The 17,980-nt window shown below is 36.2% G+C and overlaps 2 protein-coding genes across 4 annotated transcripts; one reads left to right on the top strand and one right to left on the bottom strand.

The window, feature by feature from the left end:
- Positions 1-118: 118 nt before the first annotated feature.
- LOC118278299 (regucalcin) lies at positions 119-5,111 on the top strand. The gene is made up of 6 exons (XM_035597533.2): positions 119-388; positions 656-833; positions 2,420-2,617; positions 3,112-3,327; positions 3,639-3,754; positions 4,845-5,111. The coding sequence occupies exons 1-6, from the start codon at positions 323-325 to the stop codon at positions 5,094-5,096; spliced, it is 1,026 nt and encodes a 341-aa protein (XP_035453426.2). The 5' UTR covers positions 119-322; the 3' UTR covers positions 5,097-5,111.
- A 2,214-nt stretch (positions 5,112-7,325) lies between these two features.
- Positions 7,326-17,980, bottom strand: LOC118278284 (biotin--protein ligase). Of its 3 annotated transcripts, none has more exons than XM_035597507.2 (15): positions 17,511-17,980; positions 17,061-17,317; positions 16,608-16,761; positions 15,780-16,524; positions 15,243-15,438; positions 14,980-15,104; positions 14,640-14,666; positions 13,223-13,355; positions 12,753-12,929; positions 10,301-10,483; positions 9,800-9,985; positions 9,315-9,421; positions 9,006-9,106; positions 8,493-8,709; positions 7,326-8,121 (listed from the first exon to the last, which is right to left on the bottom strand). In XM_035597507.2, exons 1-15 carry the CDS (start codon positions 17,644-17,646, stop codon positions 7,947-7,949), a joined length of 2,919 nt encoding a protein of 972 aa, XP_035453400.2. In that variant the 5' UTR covers positions 17,647-17,980; the 3' UTR covers positions 7,326-7,946. The 3 variants fall into 3 exon arrangements, with proteins under 3 accessions (XP_035453400.2, XP_035453402.2, XP_035453401.2); XM_035597509.2 differs by having other exon boundaries at positions 17,833-17,969; XM_035597508.2 differs by lacking the exon at positions 14,640-14,666.

Genomic DNA, 17,980 nt, shown 5'->3' with positions numbered 1-17,980 from the left:
TATTTCACAATAAATTTCACAAGCGAGGAATTAGGCACGCTTTAAAGGCCTTACTTTGACTAATACCGTACATGCGTACAAGTCTGAATACCAAACCGAGTTTACTAAAACATTACATAAGTAGCCTACGCGACAACAATTTTGTCCGAGAGCACTAATTAATACTAATAACTTCGTACATGGTTAAATTGTGAGCAAATTGATTAAAAATGGAACACATTACCCAATGCTAGGAAGCAAAATGGTTTAGAACTTTTAGAACAGTGCACACAAGTAATTATTATATGTAAATAAATTAATAAATTTAAATAAATATTTAATCATGTATCCGTGGGTTATAGTTGCTATTTGTCATTTATATTTTATCAAACCAGTCGTTCTATATCACGTAAGTCTTGATATCTTCTTAGTACATATTGCCTACGAAAAAAAGACTATGTTTAGCTACTACCATTAAAATAACTATGATATGTAGGTCAACCATAGTCTTCTCTATTTTTTTCCTAGCAGACCTGAACATCACAAAAAGTCCTTTTATTTTCATATTCATACAATTCTCATACCATAAGGTATCCATACATACTTCACCGTCCTCTCACAATTTTTCATCCTTCTTCTTGTACATGCTAAGATACAAAATAATGTTTCGATACAGGTAACACACATAACACCGAATCAATTTAATACATTCGAGTACACGAATCTGACGTTCTCCCACGCGGAGAGTCCGGTGTGGGACCCCGACATCCAGACCCTGTACTGGGTGGACGTGCTGCAACAAGACGTGCACTCTCTGGACTACAGGACCAAGCAACACAAGGTCAAACATATTAGTAAGTATCTATCTCCTTTGAAGAACAGTATACGTGAGTTATTTAATTAATTTAACAGTCAGCGGTGATGAGGTTATGACGAATGATTGATTATTAATGAAGAGCTTTGGGCTTACCCAGGCGCGCAAAGTGTTATAAAAGATATTCGTGATAAGAATGGGTCCTTGATAGACTTGTTTTAAATAATTATAATAGTAACTAGATGACCCATCAAACTTTGTACTACATCAAATATTTCCAGCCGTTTTCGAGTTTTAGTGAGACTAACAAACAGCAATACATTTTTATAAGGTAAGCTAACCAAATAAGGCCTACCTTATTTTTATTACCGCCTAGCTCGTAGGTTTAAAATTACAATGGGCTAATAATTTCAAAATCTTATATTTATTTATTAAACTTTGTAAAAATGGAATCAAAATGGCTTTAGAAACAAAAATTACAATTTTGTAAACACAAATAACTAAAGTGTCACTTTGGCCTTATTGGGAACCCTATGTCTTAATAAGGCCTCAATAAAAAGTAGTAAGTATTCAACTTCTTAATTATAACAAAACTTTGTCAATGCTTATAATAAATGTAATGAGATCTTATTAATTAATTTTGGTCATTATACATCAAGCTAAACGAGTTTCTTATCATGTAATACCCAAGTAACATCTTTGAAGTCATCGGTACCCCAGCATCAGTCAAACGTATGAGAATAACTTCTTGTTCTGTAGCCAATTTAGGGACCGACCTAGCTTTCGTGTAGTGGAAACCATTCTTTAGATGATGCGTACTTCTTTGGAGTTATATCTGGCTGCAGCAGCCTACCGGGTAAAACAGGGTGCATAAAATTCGAAGGGTGAATAGATACTATGAAGAATTTCCCGATATCCATTCACCACTTTTCTGTATCTACTCACCCGTTTACCCCTTTCTACCATTTTAACAGCGTTTTCCATCTTTTGCAAAATCCATTGGCTTTCTTTTTGACAGAAGCTGGTGATCCGTTTTCTATGAAATTACTGAAAAACAACTATGCCGTAATAAGGCCTACACGTTTTTTGTAGGCTTTATTAGGACATGGCACATAGGTAAACAAAACAACGATTATATGAAATACACCGATATTATAGTTATTTCACTAATGTGAGGAGATGGCTAAATGTATAATTGTCATACAGACAAAACACGGCACGTCGTATACTGATAAATATAAAAATACTAACAGTTTACGCTACTCGAATTTTATAAAAACTAAAGTGCGCTCCACGTCGTGATTGTTTTCGTCTGTAGGTTCCAACATAATCGCGGCACGGGTTGCTTGCTGTGCTCAAATTAGCTAAGTAATGTGCATGCACACTTCTACAAACTTTGGCGACCATTTGACATCGGGAAGAGGGAAATTTTCAAAATAGGCTTTATTGGGGCATAGGCCTTATTTGGTTAGGTTACTATACGTAGAGATAGGTACTAACTTTTTTACACGCAACCGAACCTGTGTCCTTTTTCGTACTCCAAAACTCCAAACAGCATATGAGGAACATACATAAATAATAGGGATCCAACATAAAACAGTTGAACATATCTTAACTGTCTTGCAGACTACGGCGAGGTGAACATAGTAATTCCAATAAAGAACAGCAGTCGACTGCTAGTTGGCGTCAGGAACGAGCTGCACATAATGGACTGGACGCGGCCCGGGGACTCGGCTCTGCGGTTCGTGGCAGCTTTCGACCAAGGCTTGCCCGACAACATCCTGAACGAAGGGATCGTCGACGCCTTGGGCAGATTTTGGGGAGGTAACTAATGGACAAACTATTGAATCGTTCTATACATTACCTTATCGTCATCATTATTACAACGTCGCTTAGCATCAGACGAGATGGTGGCCAAACGTTATTCTATTAAAAATTCGTTAAATAAATAAAACTTGTAAATGAATTACATATTATAATTTTCTGCTTTAGAATAAATACACTTCTCTCTTGCGATTCAATTCTCTTTCACTTCATTCTAATTCAGTATTCAGTAGGTACTAAATAATAATTTTTGTTCAACTTTTTACGCGTGGGTTATGTTTCGTTGTGTAAGTGAGGTTACCGGAGGCCCAATTCCCTCCTTCCCAATCCCCGATTCCCCAACAACCCTTAAATCCCTAACCCCCAAAAGGCCGGCAACGCACTTGTAACGCCTCTGATGTTTCAAGTGTTCATGGACGTTGATTGCTTACCATCAGGTGACATGTCTGCTCGTGTATGTGTTTCATAAAAAAAAATCTCATTTACTTTCTTAGGAACAAAAGGCCACCAGCACGGCAACGACGTGGTTTGGGACGAGGGTGCGCTGTACAGCCTGGAGCCGCCTCACTTCGTGCCGCAGATCCGACTGAAGCCGGTGTCCATATCCAACGGACTCGTGTGGTCGCTGAACAACACCATAATGTACTACATCGACTCACTCTCGCGGAGAATTGAAGCTTTCGACTTTAATTTAGAAAGGGGACATATAAGTAAGTAAGGAGGAGTAGAAGTATAAATAAGTTGAAGTGTAACATGTCGAGAGTAGGGTGAATCTATTTTTGCGCAAGGAATAAAACCCTTATGTCTGATAGTAGTAAAAGCTAAATTTGGATGTTTTCATCATCATCTCACTCCTCTCTCCTCGTCCACTACTGGACTTAGGCCTCTCCAATGACAGTGGATGGACGTTTTCTGGGTCCCTAATTATTATAAGGCATAGGAAGACACTATAATGTACTTATCTACTACATAATATGCTTTTCTCTATACTGTAAGCTAATGTGTTTTGTATTATTTGAAGGCAGACGTCGCACGATCCTGGAGTTAGACGAATATTGGGATACCGAAGTCATAGCAGACGGTATGACTATCGACAAGGACGGATTCATTTGGATAGCTCTCATGTTTCATGGCTGTGTAAGTATTAACGCATTAGCACAACTTCTTTTGCTAAAATTAAACAATAGTTTTTGTTACGCTCATAACAAGGCATGGTTAAAAAGCAATCTATAGGCATGCGTCATCAGGGGGCCTACTCTAATTCAACGAACGAACGGACGAACGAAAAAACTTCGCAGATTGCATACTACAATTCTAAACTTTCGTGAACAAAAGTTAACGAATGTAATGAAGATAAATAAATAGATTTTCATATGACATCATAGAGCAACGCGGGCCTCGTACCGAGTTGAGTAGCCATAGCGTTTATTTCTAGTACAAAATTGTCTGTCATTTTTTGCGGGGGAAATCTGCACGCACACAAAAACAATTTACCTGTCACTACGATACTCACACAAAACAATTAGAACATCACAAACACAATTTCACACATACATCGAAACATTCTCTATCGCTACATTCGAAATAATGTAAACATTTCTTAAAAGTACATTGACAAATGTGGCTGTGCAACAGTCGATATGAATTATCGATGTATTTGATAACTTGGTTAGGGAAATCAGGTTAAAAAAAATACAAATATTAATTTTTAGTATAGGACTATAATTTTATCCGTTATATTGCTTGCCAAAAAAAAGTTCACACTTAGTCATTTTAATATTATATTGAAATAATTTTAAGTATTATGTAGGTGTGATTTTAATATTTAAAAATTATCGTAGTTACATAAATACGCAGTATGAGTATATTATTTCAAATCAAATAATATAATTTTATCGATAAATATATCTACAACACAGTAACAGCACTTTTGTCTAGTTGTAGTGAGAGCTCCGATATCAACACCGATTAGTCGCTCGACCAATCTGCTTATTGTATGAGAGCGCGCGGTCTGTGTTGCTAAACAAATCCGAATCAACACAAACAACAACAATAAAATAAAACGTTATCTCAAGTAATTCTATTAGTAAATCAATAAAACCTACGGCCGAAGATTAAACGAAACTTCGGATTCGAGAACCGGAGTTGGCCCGTAAGACGTACGACTAAAGACTTCCAAATTAAATTGCACTATAAAATATGTAGAATTTGATCAATGTATCCACAGATAGTGCGCATCAACCCGGACACGAGGACGATAGTGGAACGCTACAAGCTGCCGGTTACCCTGACAACGTCACTAACTTGGGGAGGCCCCAACCTGGATGACCTGATCGTAACCACCTCTAGACGGAACATGAGCCCCGACACATTGAAGAAGCAACCTCTAGCCGGCTCCGTCTTCATACTACATAACATGGGCACTTCTGGTGTTAGAGAACATAAATTCGTTTTTAATAATGCTGATACTTACAAATAAAATATTGCTATTAAGTATATTTGCGATACTGTCTTTGAATTTGGTCCTTACCTGAATTTGTGTGAAGTTAAAGTTTCAATAGACTTGTAATTTAATGAGGTTTGCTTTTAGAAATAAAAATAAAACTGCAATGTAATTATTAATGAAATAATTTATTAGAGCACATGAATACAACCAGAGTAATGTAACAAGAGATGTATAACATTTTAGACTCTATCAATAAATAACATCTAAACAACTTAACAGCACATGACAACAGCGAGGAGTGACTAGATACCGTCCCAGCGTCCCGCGCCTCACACAGCCAGGACCAACTGTCTATCAATTTAACAAGAACCACTTCCCAAATAGACAAATTTTCAAAAGTTAGCGAAAATTTCAAATTCAATATTACATTTAAATATTAAAATCTTTTATTAAATCATCAAAAAACGTTCGAGACTCCCACCGAAATTATGTAAAGATGCGTAAATTCTGTACAATGCGACTTAACATCTAACGAATAGATCATTTGCATGTTGTTACAATAACTTTGTTTAGGCACATTTTTCATATATTATACAAAGAATATTGTAATCAATGAACGATAAAAAGCTCTATTAAACCGACTTATACTTAAGATATTAACTTATGTATACTATACGGACATACATACGTACGCCAAGGTTGAAGTACATAGATTAAAGTCCCCACGAGAGAGGTATCAAAAGTTTTAAGTAGGAAGCTAAGTAACAGATGTAGAACAACTAAAACTATTTCTTTGTTCTCTCGTTAAAAAAATAATTATTGCTTCACTCCTTTGCCCTTTATACATTTAAAATATGCATCTAGAAAACTACAACTGTGGAATATAATTGTCTTCCGGACATTATTATGAGTTTCTTCTTAAAATGAGCTAACGACAATAAACTTCACTTGCATAACCCGTAAATATAACAACACCCCTTAGAGTAATTGACGACAAACCAAACACCCTTTACATGACTTGATACCAGATGTTGAACGTGTCTATGCTATGTACTACGAACGGACCTTGCAGTACTTATGTAACCTATCAACTATTCGATATAAGAGCACTGGCAGTGGTGTGGCTCGCAAACCGATACATTCCCTCATTACTTCCAATTACACATACATTACTACATTATAGACGCAATTCCCGTACAATTATTTGCCTCATTACTGCACTTATAAGGAAAATCGAAACATTTTCAAAGTATTTCGCCTTCTCATATTTCATTTTTGCACCACCAGAGGCGCTGGCGTAGCTTAAAGACATGATCTTATAGCTCACTAACGCCACCAAGAACGCAAAAATCTTATTTCGACTGGTTGTTCTAATTATATTTATTCATCAACCCAGTGAACACACCGAAATCTTATTTTCAACAATTTTTATATTAATTCACTACTTTATATCGACATTGATGTTTTGTTTTGTGCTTATATGAACTTCTACAATTCGCAAATAATGCTAGGATATAGATACCTACACCGGTATCTAAACAACATTTTATATTTGGCTAGCTAGTATTAAACGTAAAACATTACTCTATTTAAATTCTAATATTTGATAATATTCCTTCGCGTAAATTCCTCTTTTAAAAACATATTAACTGTGAAATATAATAATAACAAAACAATTCATTTATGAGCAATGTTTTAGGACGTACTTAATCCAAAAATAAGGACAATTTTAACAACAATGTATACGTAACATGTTTAAAATATATTAATTAACATGTGTTTTAAATGATGTATAATAATTAACGTATATAATATAAATTAATATTATTATTCGTCACATTGAAATAATTATTTTTTGAAGCGACTATTTTAATTAGCATATCGATAAAACCTAATAGAATTATATAACAAACATTACATAAATTAAAACTCCTTTTTCTCACTAAATTCTTTCCTCAAATCCCGACTTGAAAATAAATAATTAATTATAGTTTTAGTATTGAAGATTATCACAAATGCCTACAAGTTCTACGTTAGTATAATAAAACAATTCCCATTAAATATCCCGCATACAGAGAGCCATTACACGTCACTAGTCGTAATATCACCGTAAACTTAACTACTTATTGAATTAAACTTATCTCATTTCGTCAAATCAAAAAACATTGATTGTCATCACTCAAAACTATGTAAAAAAAACATAGTTGAAATAAATAATTAACTTTTTTTGTTAACTGTTAACACTCTTAAATATTTTTTCAGTTATTAAACACACTTAAATAAAATCGAGATCTCATAGTTTCTTTTATTGGTATTTATTTTAGTATACCATAAAGTTGAGTGTTACTTTTTAAATATTTTAAATTATTTTTTGTCAATTGATAACCAACCTTAGACAAAACGAGATAAGTTTCAAATCAACGTAATCAATGTACCAACATTATATAATATAATAAATAATACCTCTAACTTTACATCGACGGAGTACATGATACATCGCCTCACCCATTCATTTAATAGGGAAGATGACTCGCATTTTTTCAAGTCTACCAAATAGATTGTTAAAAAATATTGGACAATTGATATTATTTGTTTTTCTCGAAACTAGAAAGTTACGGTGATACATTTGATTTAAAAATACTATATCGCATGACTACTACATACATACTACGCCAATGTACATATTATATAGAGCATAGATGTCGATCCCCAATGTTAAAAATAAAATATTTATTTTTATCTTCCATTTTCAATTAATTACGCATCACCAAATTATATCTTACTTCGAAAAAAAAAACCCAAAAAACACAAATCAAACATTTTACCTATCTGACGGACTTAAATAGATGTTAAACCATCTTCCCTATTGCCCTTTACCTTTACCTAAACGCGTGGCGCGACGAGCCCGCTCATCATGTCGAAGGTATTGCCGTCGGGCGCCACGGTGACCTCGCCACCGGCCGTGGTGACCACCAGCCAGCCTGCCTCGTCCAGTCCCTTTATAGTACCGTCCACTGGGGTCGATGTCGCCTCGCTTTTTATACGGATTGATTCACCACTGGAAGAAAAAAAAATAGCACAGTTATTTATATGTAAGCGATTTTTGGTAATAAGTGTAGGAGAGCCATTCTTCCTTACATAGAGACTGGAGTGGTACCATGGCCTTAGAGTTAACCAGCGTGATACAACGCTTGCAATGTTTTGCCGTGTGAGTGAAGTTACCGGGCGACCAGTTCCCCCATCGCCAATCCCTTAAATCCCTACCCCTAAAGATTGGCAACGCATTTGTAACTTCTCTGATGCTGCATCCAAGGGCACCGATTGATTATTCCATTAGGTGACGCGTCTGCTCGTTTGCGCCTTATCCCATAAAACTTTTTTACCAGATTAAATTAAATTGAATTTACAAATATCAAAAGCTATACTTACGTATGCAACCAATACTGATAATACTGTTCGAAGAAGGCATCGATTCCGCCGTCCGAGCTCATGTAATCGATTATCCGCTCGAGTTGCGAGCAGTATCTCGCTAGGAACTTCTCTATCGATATCAGAGGTAGAGTGGTGCCGTGCTGTTTGTTGTGTTCCGTTATAATGTCGTTGAGACACATTGTCGGGACACTATTCGATATGTTTACACCGGTACCTGGAAAGAAACCGTGTAATGACTACTCATTAAAGCTGCCTATTGTTCATAAGGGACTTATAAAGCACAAAAAGTGCGTGCTGTATTAATTTAGTACTTCTTTGGAGAGTATACAGTGTGTTGTTATATTTTACTCTTAGCGCAAATTAGCGCAAGCCTTATGAGTTGCGCATTATGAGCATAAAGTTTGCGCAAATACAGAGTCAAGTTAAATATAATTCTAATAAATATTACAATGGTCTAGATATACAATTGTAAATGTTTGCTTAAATAAGTAAAGTTATAGAAACAATTACCTATATTAACGTAAACTTGTTCCCCGATGCAGTTGGCAGTGGTAATGGTGCCTCCGATTTTGACGTCACGACCGAAATATATGTCGTTGGGCCACTTTATCCTAGGAAAAAAATCCAACGCCAAATTAGAAAAAAGATGTATACAAATAATAATTAAAAATGAATTAAACATTATCCACGACTCTTTATAAAAGGAAATATATGAATATCAACACTATGATAAGATTAAAGAATCCTATCAGACAATATGAAAGGGAGGGTAAGGATAAAAAGATGGATGGAGCAAGATAGATGGATTGGCAATATTACCTAATATCCAAATGTTCGTAAGCAGGCTGCGACCGTATGGCCCGCACGGCGGCCAGCGCCGCGGCGTGTTGCACGAGGGGGAGACACGGCGATACTCTCATCCAAACCTATGGACATACAAGTACATATTTAGATTACTTTTCCAAAATAAATATTGCTAGCCTATAAGATTTACGTGCATTTAGGATTTCACGCGGGAAAGCCTTGTTTCGACTTCACAGAAAACTATTGCGTTTTGTCGTGACGTTAAAATTACCGAAGGGGGAGGGGGGATTGTTCCCCCATCCTTCTCCCCAATCCTTAAATGACCACTGACTGGTAACGCACTTGTAATTCCTTTGGTGTTTGCATACCGTCAGGTGATCTAGCTGTCTGCCCGTTTCTTACCAATAAAAAAAAGAAACTTAACAATCCAAAGATTTGAGTCTGAGAGCGATTTTAGACACTAAATATATGTTGTATGAATTGCTGTAGCGTTAGCGCACCTGCAGCGATATAGCGGCCTGTCCGAGCGGCGAGATCCAGGCGTTCCCCCCGCGGCCGCGGCCGGCGGCCTGTCGCCGCGCCACGCTGCCCGCGCCGTGCACCAGCGGGGCCGATGTCACGTGCATCGTCGACGACATCACGTCCGCGTACACTATCAGCCGGCCCATGTGCATAGATGTTAGGTTCTGTTAAGTACAACAATTTTAAAATAGTATTTGTAACGTAATTTTGTACCAATATATATATACCATATTACGAACCTCACAGGGCAGAGTGACTCTCTTAGTCGGAAGCTTTGACCACTTGAATCTTTAAGTTCTTACCTCTTACCCTTAATAGGTAAATGTATATTATTAGAAGGAAAAAGGAATTTCAGTATTATTTCTCTACAAGATGCTAAATGTCCATGAAGCAGACTGGACTGTTACTCTTACTGGAGAAACCACTCGAGTCTCACAATTGAGAGTAGGAACGCAAGAAGCAAAGTAGAGGATACTTACATCAAAATACTCGACGGTGGAGAAGTGTTCCGGGCACTCGTAGACGTAGACGGGCAGGAAGGCGGCGCCGGGCGGCTGCAGGGGCTCCTCCCCCGTGAGGCACCACTGCACCTGCAGCTCGCCCAGCTTCTGCAGCCGCGCCCCGCCCACCGGCGGACACGCCTCCACCAGCTGCAGCTTGTGCTGCGGCCAATGTGCTCATGTACACGTCGAACGGTAGAAGGATGGAGAGAGACAACTAGCAACGTATCTTCTGTCGCTATTTCGAAACGTTTTGTAGATTTGGTTACTAGAGATAGATTTTTGTCATAATAGTCTAGTTTGTTTTAGTTATAATATTCCTGTATTCAGGAAATGAGAATTCTTCTGATTAGGTGAATTTCATTAGTCATTGTACCTGGTGGGCTACTGCTGAATATTTTTACGTTGGTAGTATGTGTAAACATTTATCGAGGGATGTCAAGCAAATCCTACAGGGCTTACTGGACCTGATAATGACTTTGTAACAGTGGTATCTGTTAGATAATAATTGCTCATTATGTGGCGGTATGTGTCGCTATATCTTCATACAAAATAATTCTAAATAGGTACTATCTTTAGCAGCCAAATCTGCGGACATATACGTGAGAATGAACTCGTAGTATCTCCTTTAAATATTTACATTATTATTTAAGTTAGACCGCATTAAAATAGAACATTATTCCCACAAGACAACAGTTATCTTGTATAATGTCTCGTCTTTAAACGTTTGTTGCGACAGAAAATACCTAGCAACACAACATGCAACACCGATAGAGAAAATCAAAAGATCAAAAATATTCACATTGAGAAATTAATGAGATTTAGCTTAATTTGAGATCGATCTAAGCACGAAATGTAGGTCTCAGTGATGTAGCGATGACGAATCCATATAATACAACAATTCAAATAATGATTCGTTTAATTTCTATCAAATGTTCGGATGTAGACAGCTGTGAAACAAGATGGTTAAGTCAATTAGAAGAAAAATCGTGAGAAAGAAAGAAGCCATTTGCGTGCACATTATAAATAATACTATTAAAAATATCTTGAATCAATATTAAATATTTACAAAAAAGCATATTCTTTAAAAATAGTTTTAAGAGTGAGTTACGGGACATTAAGTAGATTAAAGGTTGCATCATGTAACGAATGCTGCAACGGTAACTAGTAACATGTTGCATGATACATGTTTTGTTGCTTGATTATTTTAAATAAGTTACGTAAAAGGACGATACGTATGTTTGTTTGTTAGATCTCACTCTTAAAACGTAGCGGGGTTATGTCGGTACTAGTGGGTTTGTAGCGAGTGTCGTGTAGCGGGTGTGTCTCACCGGGCATCACACGGTCACGTGGCCAGGGCCGCCCGCACGCTTCGGCCACGCCGCCTACCGGGGAACACCGTCACTATCGTAGTCTCATACACATCGGTTTACGTATCATGTTCGCGACTTATAACTTTGATTATACCTACTGTCCTTTTAAATTATGCCTACTAACTAAGAAAAAAAATACGTGCGATTTTTTTCAATCTAATATAAATTACGTGTCTATACATAGCCACATTTTTAATTCAGACATAAGGTCGTAAATATATAAATAAAGCCTACTACAAAGAAATATTATGAGACTCTATCCTTCAAAAAAATACATAATAATTCGTATTACCGTCTAATCATAATTAAGCATTAAATAAATATTAATATCTAACCTCACTACCGAAAGATTCTTCTCATATGAATGAGTCAATCAGCCAAGTTTAACTAACGAGTCCATAGTACACAATGCGAAACAAATTATCCAAATATCTACCAAATCTTTAGTACATAAGTAATAAATTAGATGGCGGTGTTTCTACGAAGCTGACACGTGACAAAATCCAATAGTTTTCCAATACTTAGTAACAATACAGTACATCTAATGTATGCAAATATGCACATCACAAATTATATATTTATTAACTACTTCCTAGTAAGTTGCTTACGACATTTATATTTTGATAAGCAACAGATTGACAGCCGAAAGTTAATTTGATAGTTCTTCAGTACCTAATTACTTAGCCGATTGTTTATTTTCGATCACATGTTTAGAGATAGCCGAATGATAATTTAGTTATTTTATAACAAGCACATGTCTAAATCAATTCTCGTTAGCGAATTGATTTACAGAGTGCCTAATACGAGTTTGTATTACATTAACGCGATCAAAACGTTACCGCGTTTAGCCATCTGATTGGTTGGTTAGTTTTGAGCAGCCAATCAGAGCGCCGAAACATTTCGATGGCGTTAACATAAAACAAAGTCACTCGACACTGTTCACATAAGACATAAGTGTATCAAAATATAAATATCAATATTCAGCAATTGCTACATTGATGGTGATGCGAAATAAACATATACAAGTGATTTGGTACATAGTTACAAGGTCTCCTTACCACATGGTTTCCTAGGAAGAATCCTCGTGTATACTCAATCTGCGTCATTTCTTTTGGTTCCTTTACATGAAGACCGAGAATATCGCCTAAGATTTTGTGAATAATCCCCAGACGAGCATCGTTGCTTTTCATTCCTTCGTCGCCTAAGTAGTCGCTGGGGTCGGCTTCTAAATGAATCTGAAAATGAAAAAGCCTCGTTATTCAAGTGGTCTCTAGCGTGACTGTCGGCTGTAATTAGAATTATCCCAATAATTCTTGATAATTCTCAGTAATACCCCAAAAATCATTTACAAGACATCCACTATTGAACATAGACCACGTCGAACCAAGTTTAAATAATATTATGGCCGTTTCACGTAGACGTCCGACTAGTTTCGAGCTACAACGAGGACCCATACTTAGTTAGTTTATTGTTGTAATATTATAGAAACTTGTTGAATAATTTAATTTAAAATCCTGTTTTAACGTACCTGTGAGAATATAGCGATGCCCCCGTTAGTGAGGTCTGTGGACTGCAGCAGTGATGGTGTGCGCCAGGTCTCCTCAGAGGCCAGCACCTGGATGTCCAGCTCGTGGCCAGGGTGCCCCGTGTACTTGGATGGCCTAGATGTACTCATACTCATTTAGAACTGGAGTGATAAACGTAAGAGATTGAGATTTTTGTATAGAACTTTAAAGATCAAAATTTCTGCATATTTCATTAATATAATTTAGAAGATTGTTACGAGTACTTTATTAAAACCACGCAGCTATTTTCTTTTTAATATTTTTACCTATTTATGGTATCAAGTATCAACGATCTTGAATCTTGATTAAAATTCTTATTTAATCATCAAAACTATCTATCGATATAATAATAATAGATTTATATTAAACAATTTTAAAGAATGATAGCTTTTCTTTTTATCTATACAAAAATCTTTAAGTAACAACTAGACTATAGACTATTTATTACAACTTGCGACGCAGATGGTGTATTTATACTATTTTATACTTTTTAAGTGGCTTGTCTAACTCACAGATTACATAATAAACAGATACCACACTTCCTGTGCTAATATTTTATAATCATTAACAGATTATGGGCCTTTTCATATTAAGAGGGGATAGCAGTTTGAAAAATTAAAGTTAACCAGAGAACACTACTACCTAGTCTCTGACAAATGTGTTGTTTTTCCCCATGAAGCAAGAACAAGGAGATTGCACACCCACGGGAAGAGGCGAGGTGGGGAAAATTGTATTATACATTGGCGTGACCACTTTGATTAGTAAGGAAATTTAGTATCTGATATCTCATTAATCTGTGTCTAAAAGCATTTTGTATTATCTACCATATAACTTTTGTTGCTAGTGCAAAATACACGTTATTACGTTTGTACTACGTCATAAGTTGCATTAGTAATATACAGTAAATATTCATGATTAGAGTATTTTATTATTTATAAATACGTTGCTATGCTACTTTAACTTAATATTATGTATAATATGTCTCAGCCATCCCTGTTCAGCCATTCTAATAGTATATATGTATAAAGTTATAACTGTGTTGTATGTAAATAAGTAAGTATGTAAAGTTCATGTGAATGATCCAACAATTTATCTACGCATACACATGCATAAAATACAAAAATAAATAAAGCATTAAACAATCGAATATATGTATAAATATTCTGTATATTTTGTTTAGAACTTATACATAACTTCTGTTGCATGTAACTTTTGTCATTCGTGAGTGAAAATAGCAACTTGTAATATAAATATAGGTACTATAGGTAATAAATAAATAAATAAATGCCCAATAATGTGTCATAACGTCATAAGTCAACTATAATAATTATGAGGGCTGAAAATTAAAGGGATTCTACTTCAATAGTATGTTTTGCGTACCGATACATATTATTTTCCTGACTTGCTCTGTAAATTGATCAAAATATTATTTATAAGCATTGTTTTTTGAGACACGGAGTAATGAACAAATGGAGAGCTAAGTTAAATGTCGATTTTCGAAATATAACTGCGGTTCCTCTACTGGTGATAATCTCAAAGTTTGGCATTCGGATTGGAGATCACAGCTTAGGTTAGCTTACACAAAGGTTTAGGTTGGTCAAAGAGCTGACGAAACTCAACAGGTTCGTGTTTATTAGCACTTAATTTGTCCATTACTCCGTTTTAAACAAACACATATCACACACACAAATTAATATCACTAATTAACAGAGGTACTTACTGCCTGTCGCTTTCTGTGGAGAATTGTTTCTTCGCAGGCGACGCTTGGTAGCAGAATATGTGATGTTTCATCTTCACAGACTTCCATTTGTCGTATGTGAATTGGACTATTTCATTTTCACGAACCTGGCGAAAGAATTATTAAAGGTTTAATTAAATGTGAGAGTTACAATACAAACGTTGGTCAAGTGGTTACAAGCGCGATTGCTTAATAAGTGGTAACAGATTTAATTTTGGAGTTGAGCACTCATTAATGTCTCTTACCTCGGCAGTCTTATAATACGGCAGCACAGTGTGTAATAAATCAGAACATAGTGCGAGCAGTCGGCCTCCCGCTAACAAATGCGCCAACAACAACGGTGCGGCCCGTCCCACACACCCCGCTACAGCCACCAGCGCCGCCCGTCCGCGCCACGCTCCCGCCTCGAGCGTTTCACGAGACACCACGTATAACGTATACCTATAATAAGAAACATTATACCTGTCAATAACATTACCATAAAAACTTTTACGGCTGTTGACGTAAAAGCGTCAATAATCGTAAAGTGCGGTAATATGCTAAGCTAAAGTAACAAGTTATGTACTCCATTTGCTACATACTCTTTGGACATGAATTTTAATAATATGAAATAATCTTATCTTAATATACATATAAACGTGATGGTATTAAACCATTTTGGCTGATAAGTGAATGAGTGCATTGTAATGTAAACAAAACATTATCATTTTACTGAAATAAATATAATTTTATCATCAAGCTCAGCAGTGTCAAATTATATCACAAGGTTGTAAAACACTTACCTATCGCAATCCAGTATTTTCCTAAGGGAGGCCTCCAAATTATCTCTAGCTACTACACTATCAGAATATATCAACACATTCGGTGACTTTGTATTCACTAATGGACGGGAACTTTTCACAGATTTCGGCGTACTCTGCGAGCTTGAACTCCTAGGGGCCTCCTCCTTGACGGGGTAGCAATCTATCTGGGACTGCGGCCTCTTCGGTCCAGTCGTACTTACTATCCTTTTATGAGTAGTTACAGACTTTATTTGGCTAGATATGTTTAATAGAGAAGTTGATAGCTGGCTCGTGCCTTTCTTCAAGTCAAGTTTTAAACTAGATTTCTTTGGTGTGATATTGTGTTGTATTTCTACTGTGACATTTTCCACTACTACTTCCTTTTCCTCGGGCTGCAGTTCCTCTGGCTTTGTTGCAACTTCTACTGCCTTTTTACTATCCTCAGCATTGTCTGTTTCTTCTCCTGATAATGACTTGCCTGTGTTGACACTGACATCAGCTAGAGTGACAGTTTTCCGAGGAGGCGGTACTTCAAGCACTAGGTCTCCACTGCTTCCATTCATCTGTATGGTATTCTTAGCATCAGACTTGATATCTACTACTTTCGAGAGTTTCCTGAGGAGGGCTGCGTGTACTGGCCATTGGAATTCAGTGGCTGGCTGTTTGAGACTGTGTTGGATGTCACTGCGGAGACTCCTCATTGATGTATCTGAGGCTTTATTTGGTTCTCCTGACAGTTGAACAGCTGGAAATTAACAAAAGAGATTGTTTAAAGATCAATTACCTAAAAGTTTTATTTTTTAAATATATATTATATTGTGAACTTACTCTGTATCCTCACAACAGGCAGATTGTGGTCTATGACAAACTCTCCTCCGATGAAATTGAAACCGATGACACTCAGGTGTTCTATGTTAGTCTTCACTATTATAGCAAGGTGGGAGCCCGCCTTCCACGCCACTGGCTGACCCATGGACTCTAACTGGAATTAAAATATTCAAATTGTATATTCAAATTCAAAATATAGTTTGTTCTTCATAGAACAGTATAAATAGGTACTTATAAGTTTCAACTTTAACAGAACAATAATAGATTCTAAAATGCAAAAACCCTAGAGCCAGCAGATGTCCTCACAAAAGTGCAGACTAGTAGACACATATATACAATTTTTTGAATATGTTTTACCTTTAGAAATTAATTGTACCTGATGGTTTAATTGAATTAAATATTCTAACTTTTATGTATAATCATACAAATAAAATTATATCAGCAATAACTTACAGTAATGATATCTTGTCCTGTATTGTCATGGGGTTCCATCTCACACTCAAACAACACGTCCACATCTAAATCAGTGATGGGAGACTGATCACTGGAGCCGAGTGGCAGCCCATTGGCACACGTCACCCAGTCATTGATCTCTATCAACTGCGTCGGCTTCATACTACAGATCCTCGTAGCATTCGTATAGTCCAGTAAGTCACATAGATATGCATTTTTTGGATTTGTACATAGCTTAGAACTAAGTGTAGGGGTTTCTGTAAAAAAGTAAGAAAGATTTAACATTATAGAAATTCTGGGTAAGTTAGTTCTATTATTAGAATTAAGTAATTAATTATTAATTAGTTATTGATTTATTTTTTAATGTCATGCTTACTACTTAGGCTGATTTAAATATTTTTTTTATAAGGGAGTGACATAACATCCTCGTTAAATTTAATTAAGACTTACCGGCTGCATTCTCAGGAACTTTACAAAATGCGACACTTGTGTTACCGCTCAAAAATTCAAGTAGACGAGCTCGGAAAGAGCGAATTCTCCAGGTCTTTATAAAGGTCATAGCAATATAAATCGGTGTGAAAAGCATGGTCACAACGGGCACAACAACTTCACACAACCTTAACACAACAGCATTTTACAGCGACGCACTAATGCACAATTGCAGTCATTTAAAAACTTAAAAGAAATTGGGTTATCGATTCTAAAGTCCATCGATGAAGCAAAATGTGTTAGTAAATAAAACCGTACAAAATACTCAGTCAACTAATAATACCTAAAGCAATATTTTTTTTTACGCCTACGTAGTACACTTACGGCTACACTATGTGATTTAATTTTAATAAAATAATTCAGAAATTCGATAATTCATTTTCAGTCGCTAGGAGTCAAGTGTGCTCCATTTCACTGAAGTTTGTCAGAAG

The sequence above is a fragment of the Spodoptera frugiperda genome, chromosome 18 (genome assembly GCF_023101765.2).
Source record: "Spodoptera frugiperda isolate SF20-4 chromosome 18, AGI-APGP_CSIRO_Sfru_2.0, whole genome shotgun sequence".
Classification (NCBI taxonomy): domain Eukaryota; kingdom Metazoa; phylum Arthropoda; class Insecta; order Lepidoptera; family Noctuidae; genus Spodoptera; species Spodoptera frugiperda.
Note: the sequence above shows the minus strand (reverse complement) of the source record. Positions and strands in the feature narration are given on the sequence as shown.

Coding starts and splice junctions, on each gene's coding strand:
- LOC118278284 (XM_035597507.2), bottom strand. CDS start 17,646: ATGCTTTTCACACCGATTTATATTGCTATGACCTTTATAAAGACCTGG. Junction 16,762..17,060: donor CAGGACAAGATATCATTACT/GTAAGTTATTGC, acceptor TTTTAATTCCAG/TTAGAGTCCATGGGTCAGCC. Junction 14,667..14,979: donor TCCACAGAAAGCGACAGGCA/GTAAGTACCTCT, acceptor ATCAATTTACAG/AGCAAGTCAGGAAAATAATA.
- LOC118278299 (XM_035597533.2), top strand. CDS start 323: ATGTATCCGTGGGTTATAGTTGCTATTTGTCATTTATATTTTATCAAA. Junction 3,328..3,638: donor TTTAGAAAGGGGACATATAA/GTAAGTAAGGAG, acceptor TATTATTTGAAG/GCAGACGTCGCACGATCCTG. Junction 3,755..4,844: donor CTCTCATGTTTCATGGCTGT/GTAAGTATTAAC, acceptor ATGTATCCACAG/ATAGTGCGCATCAACCCGGA.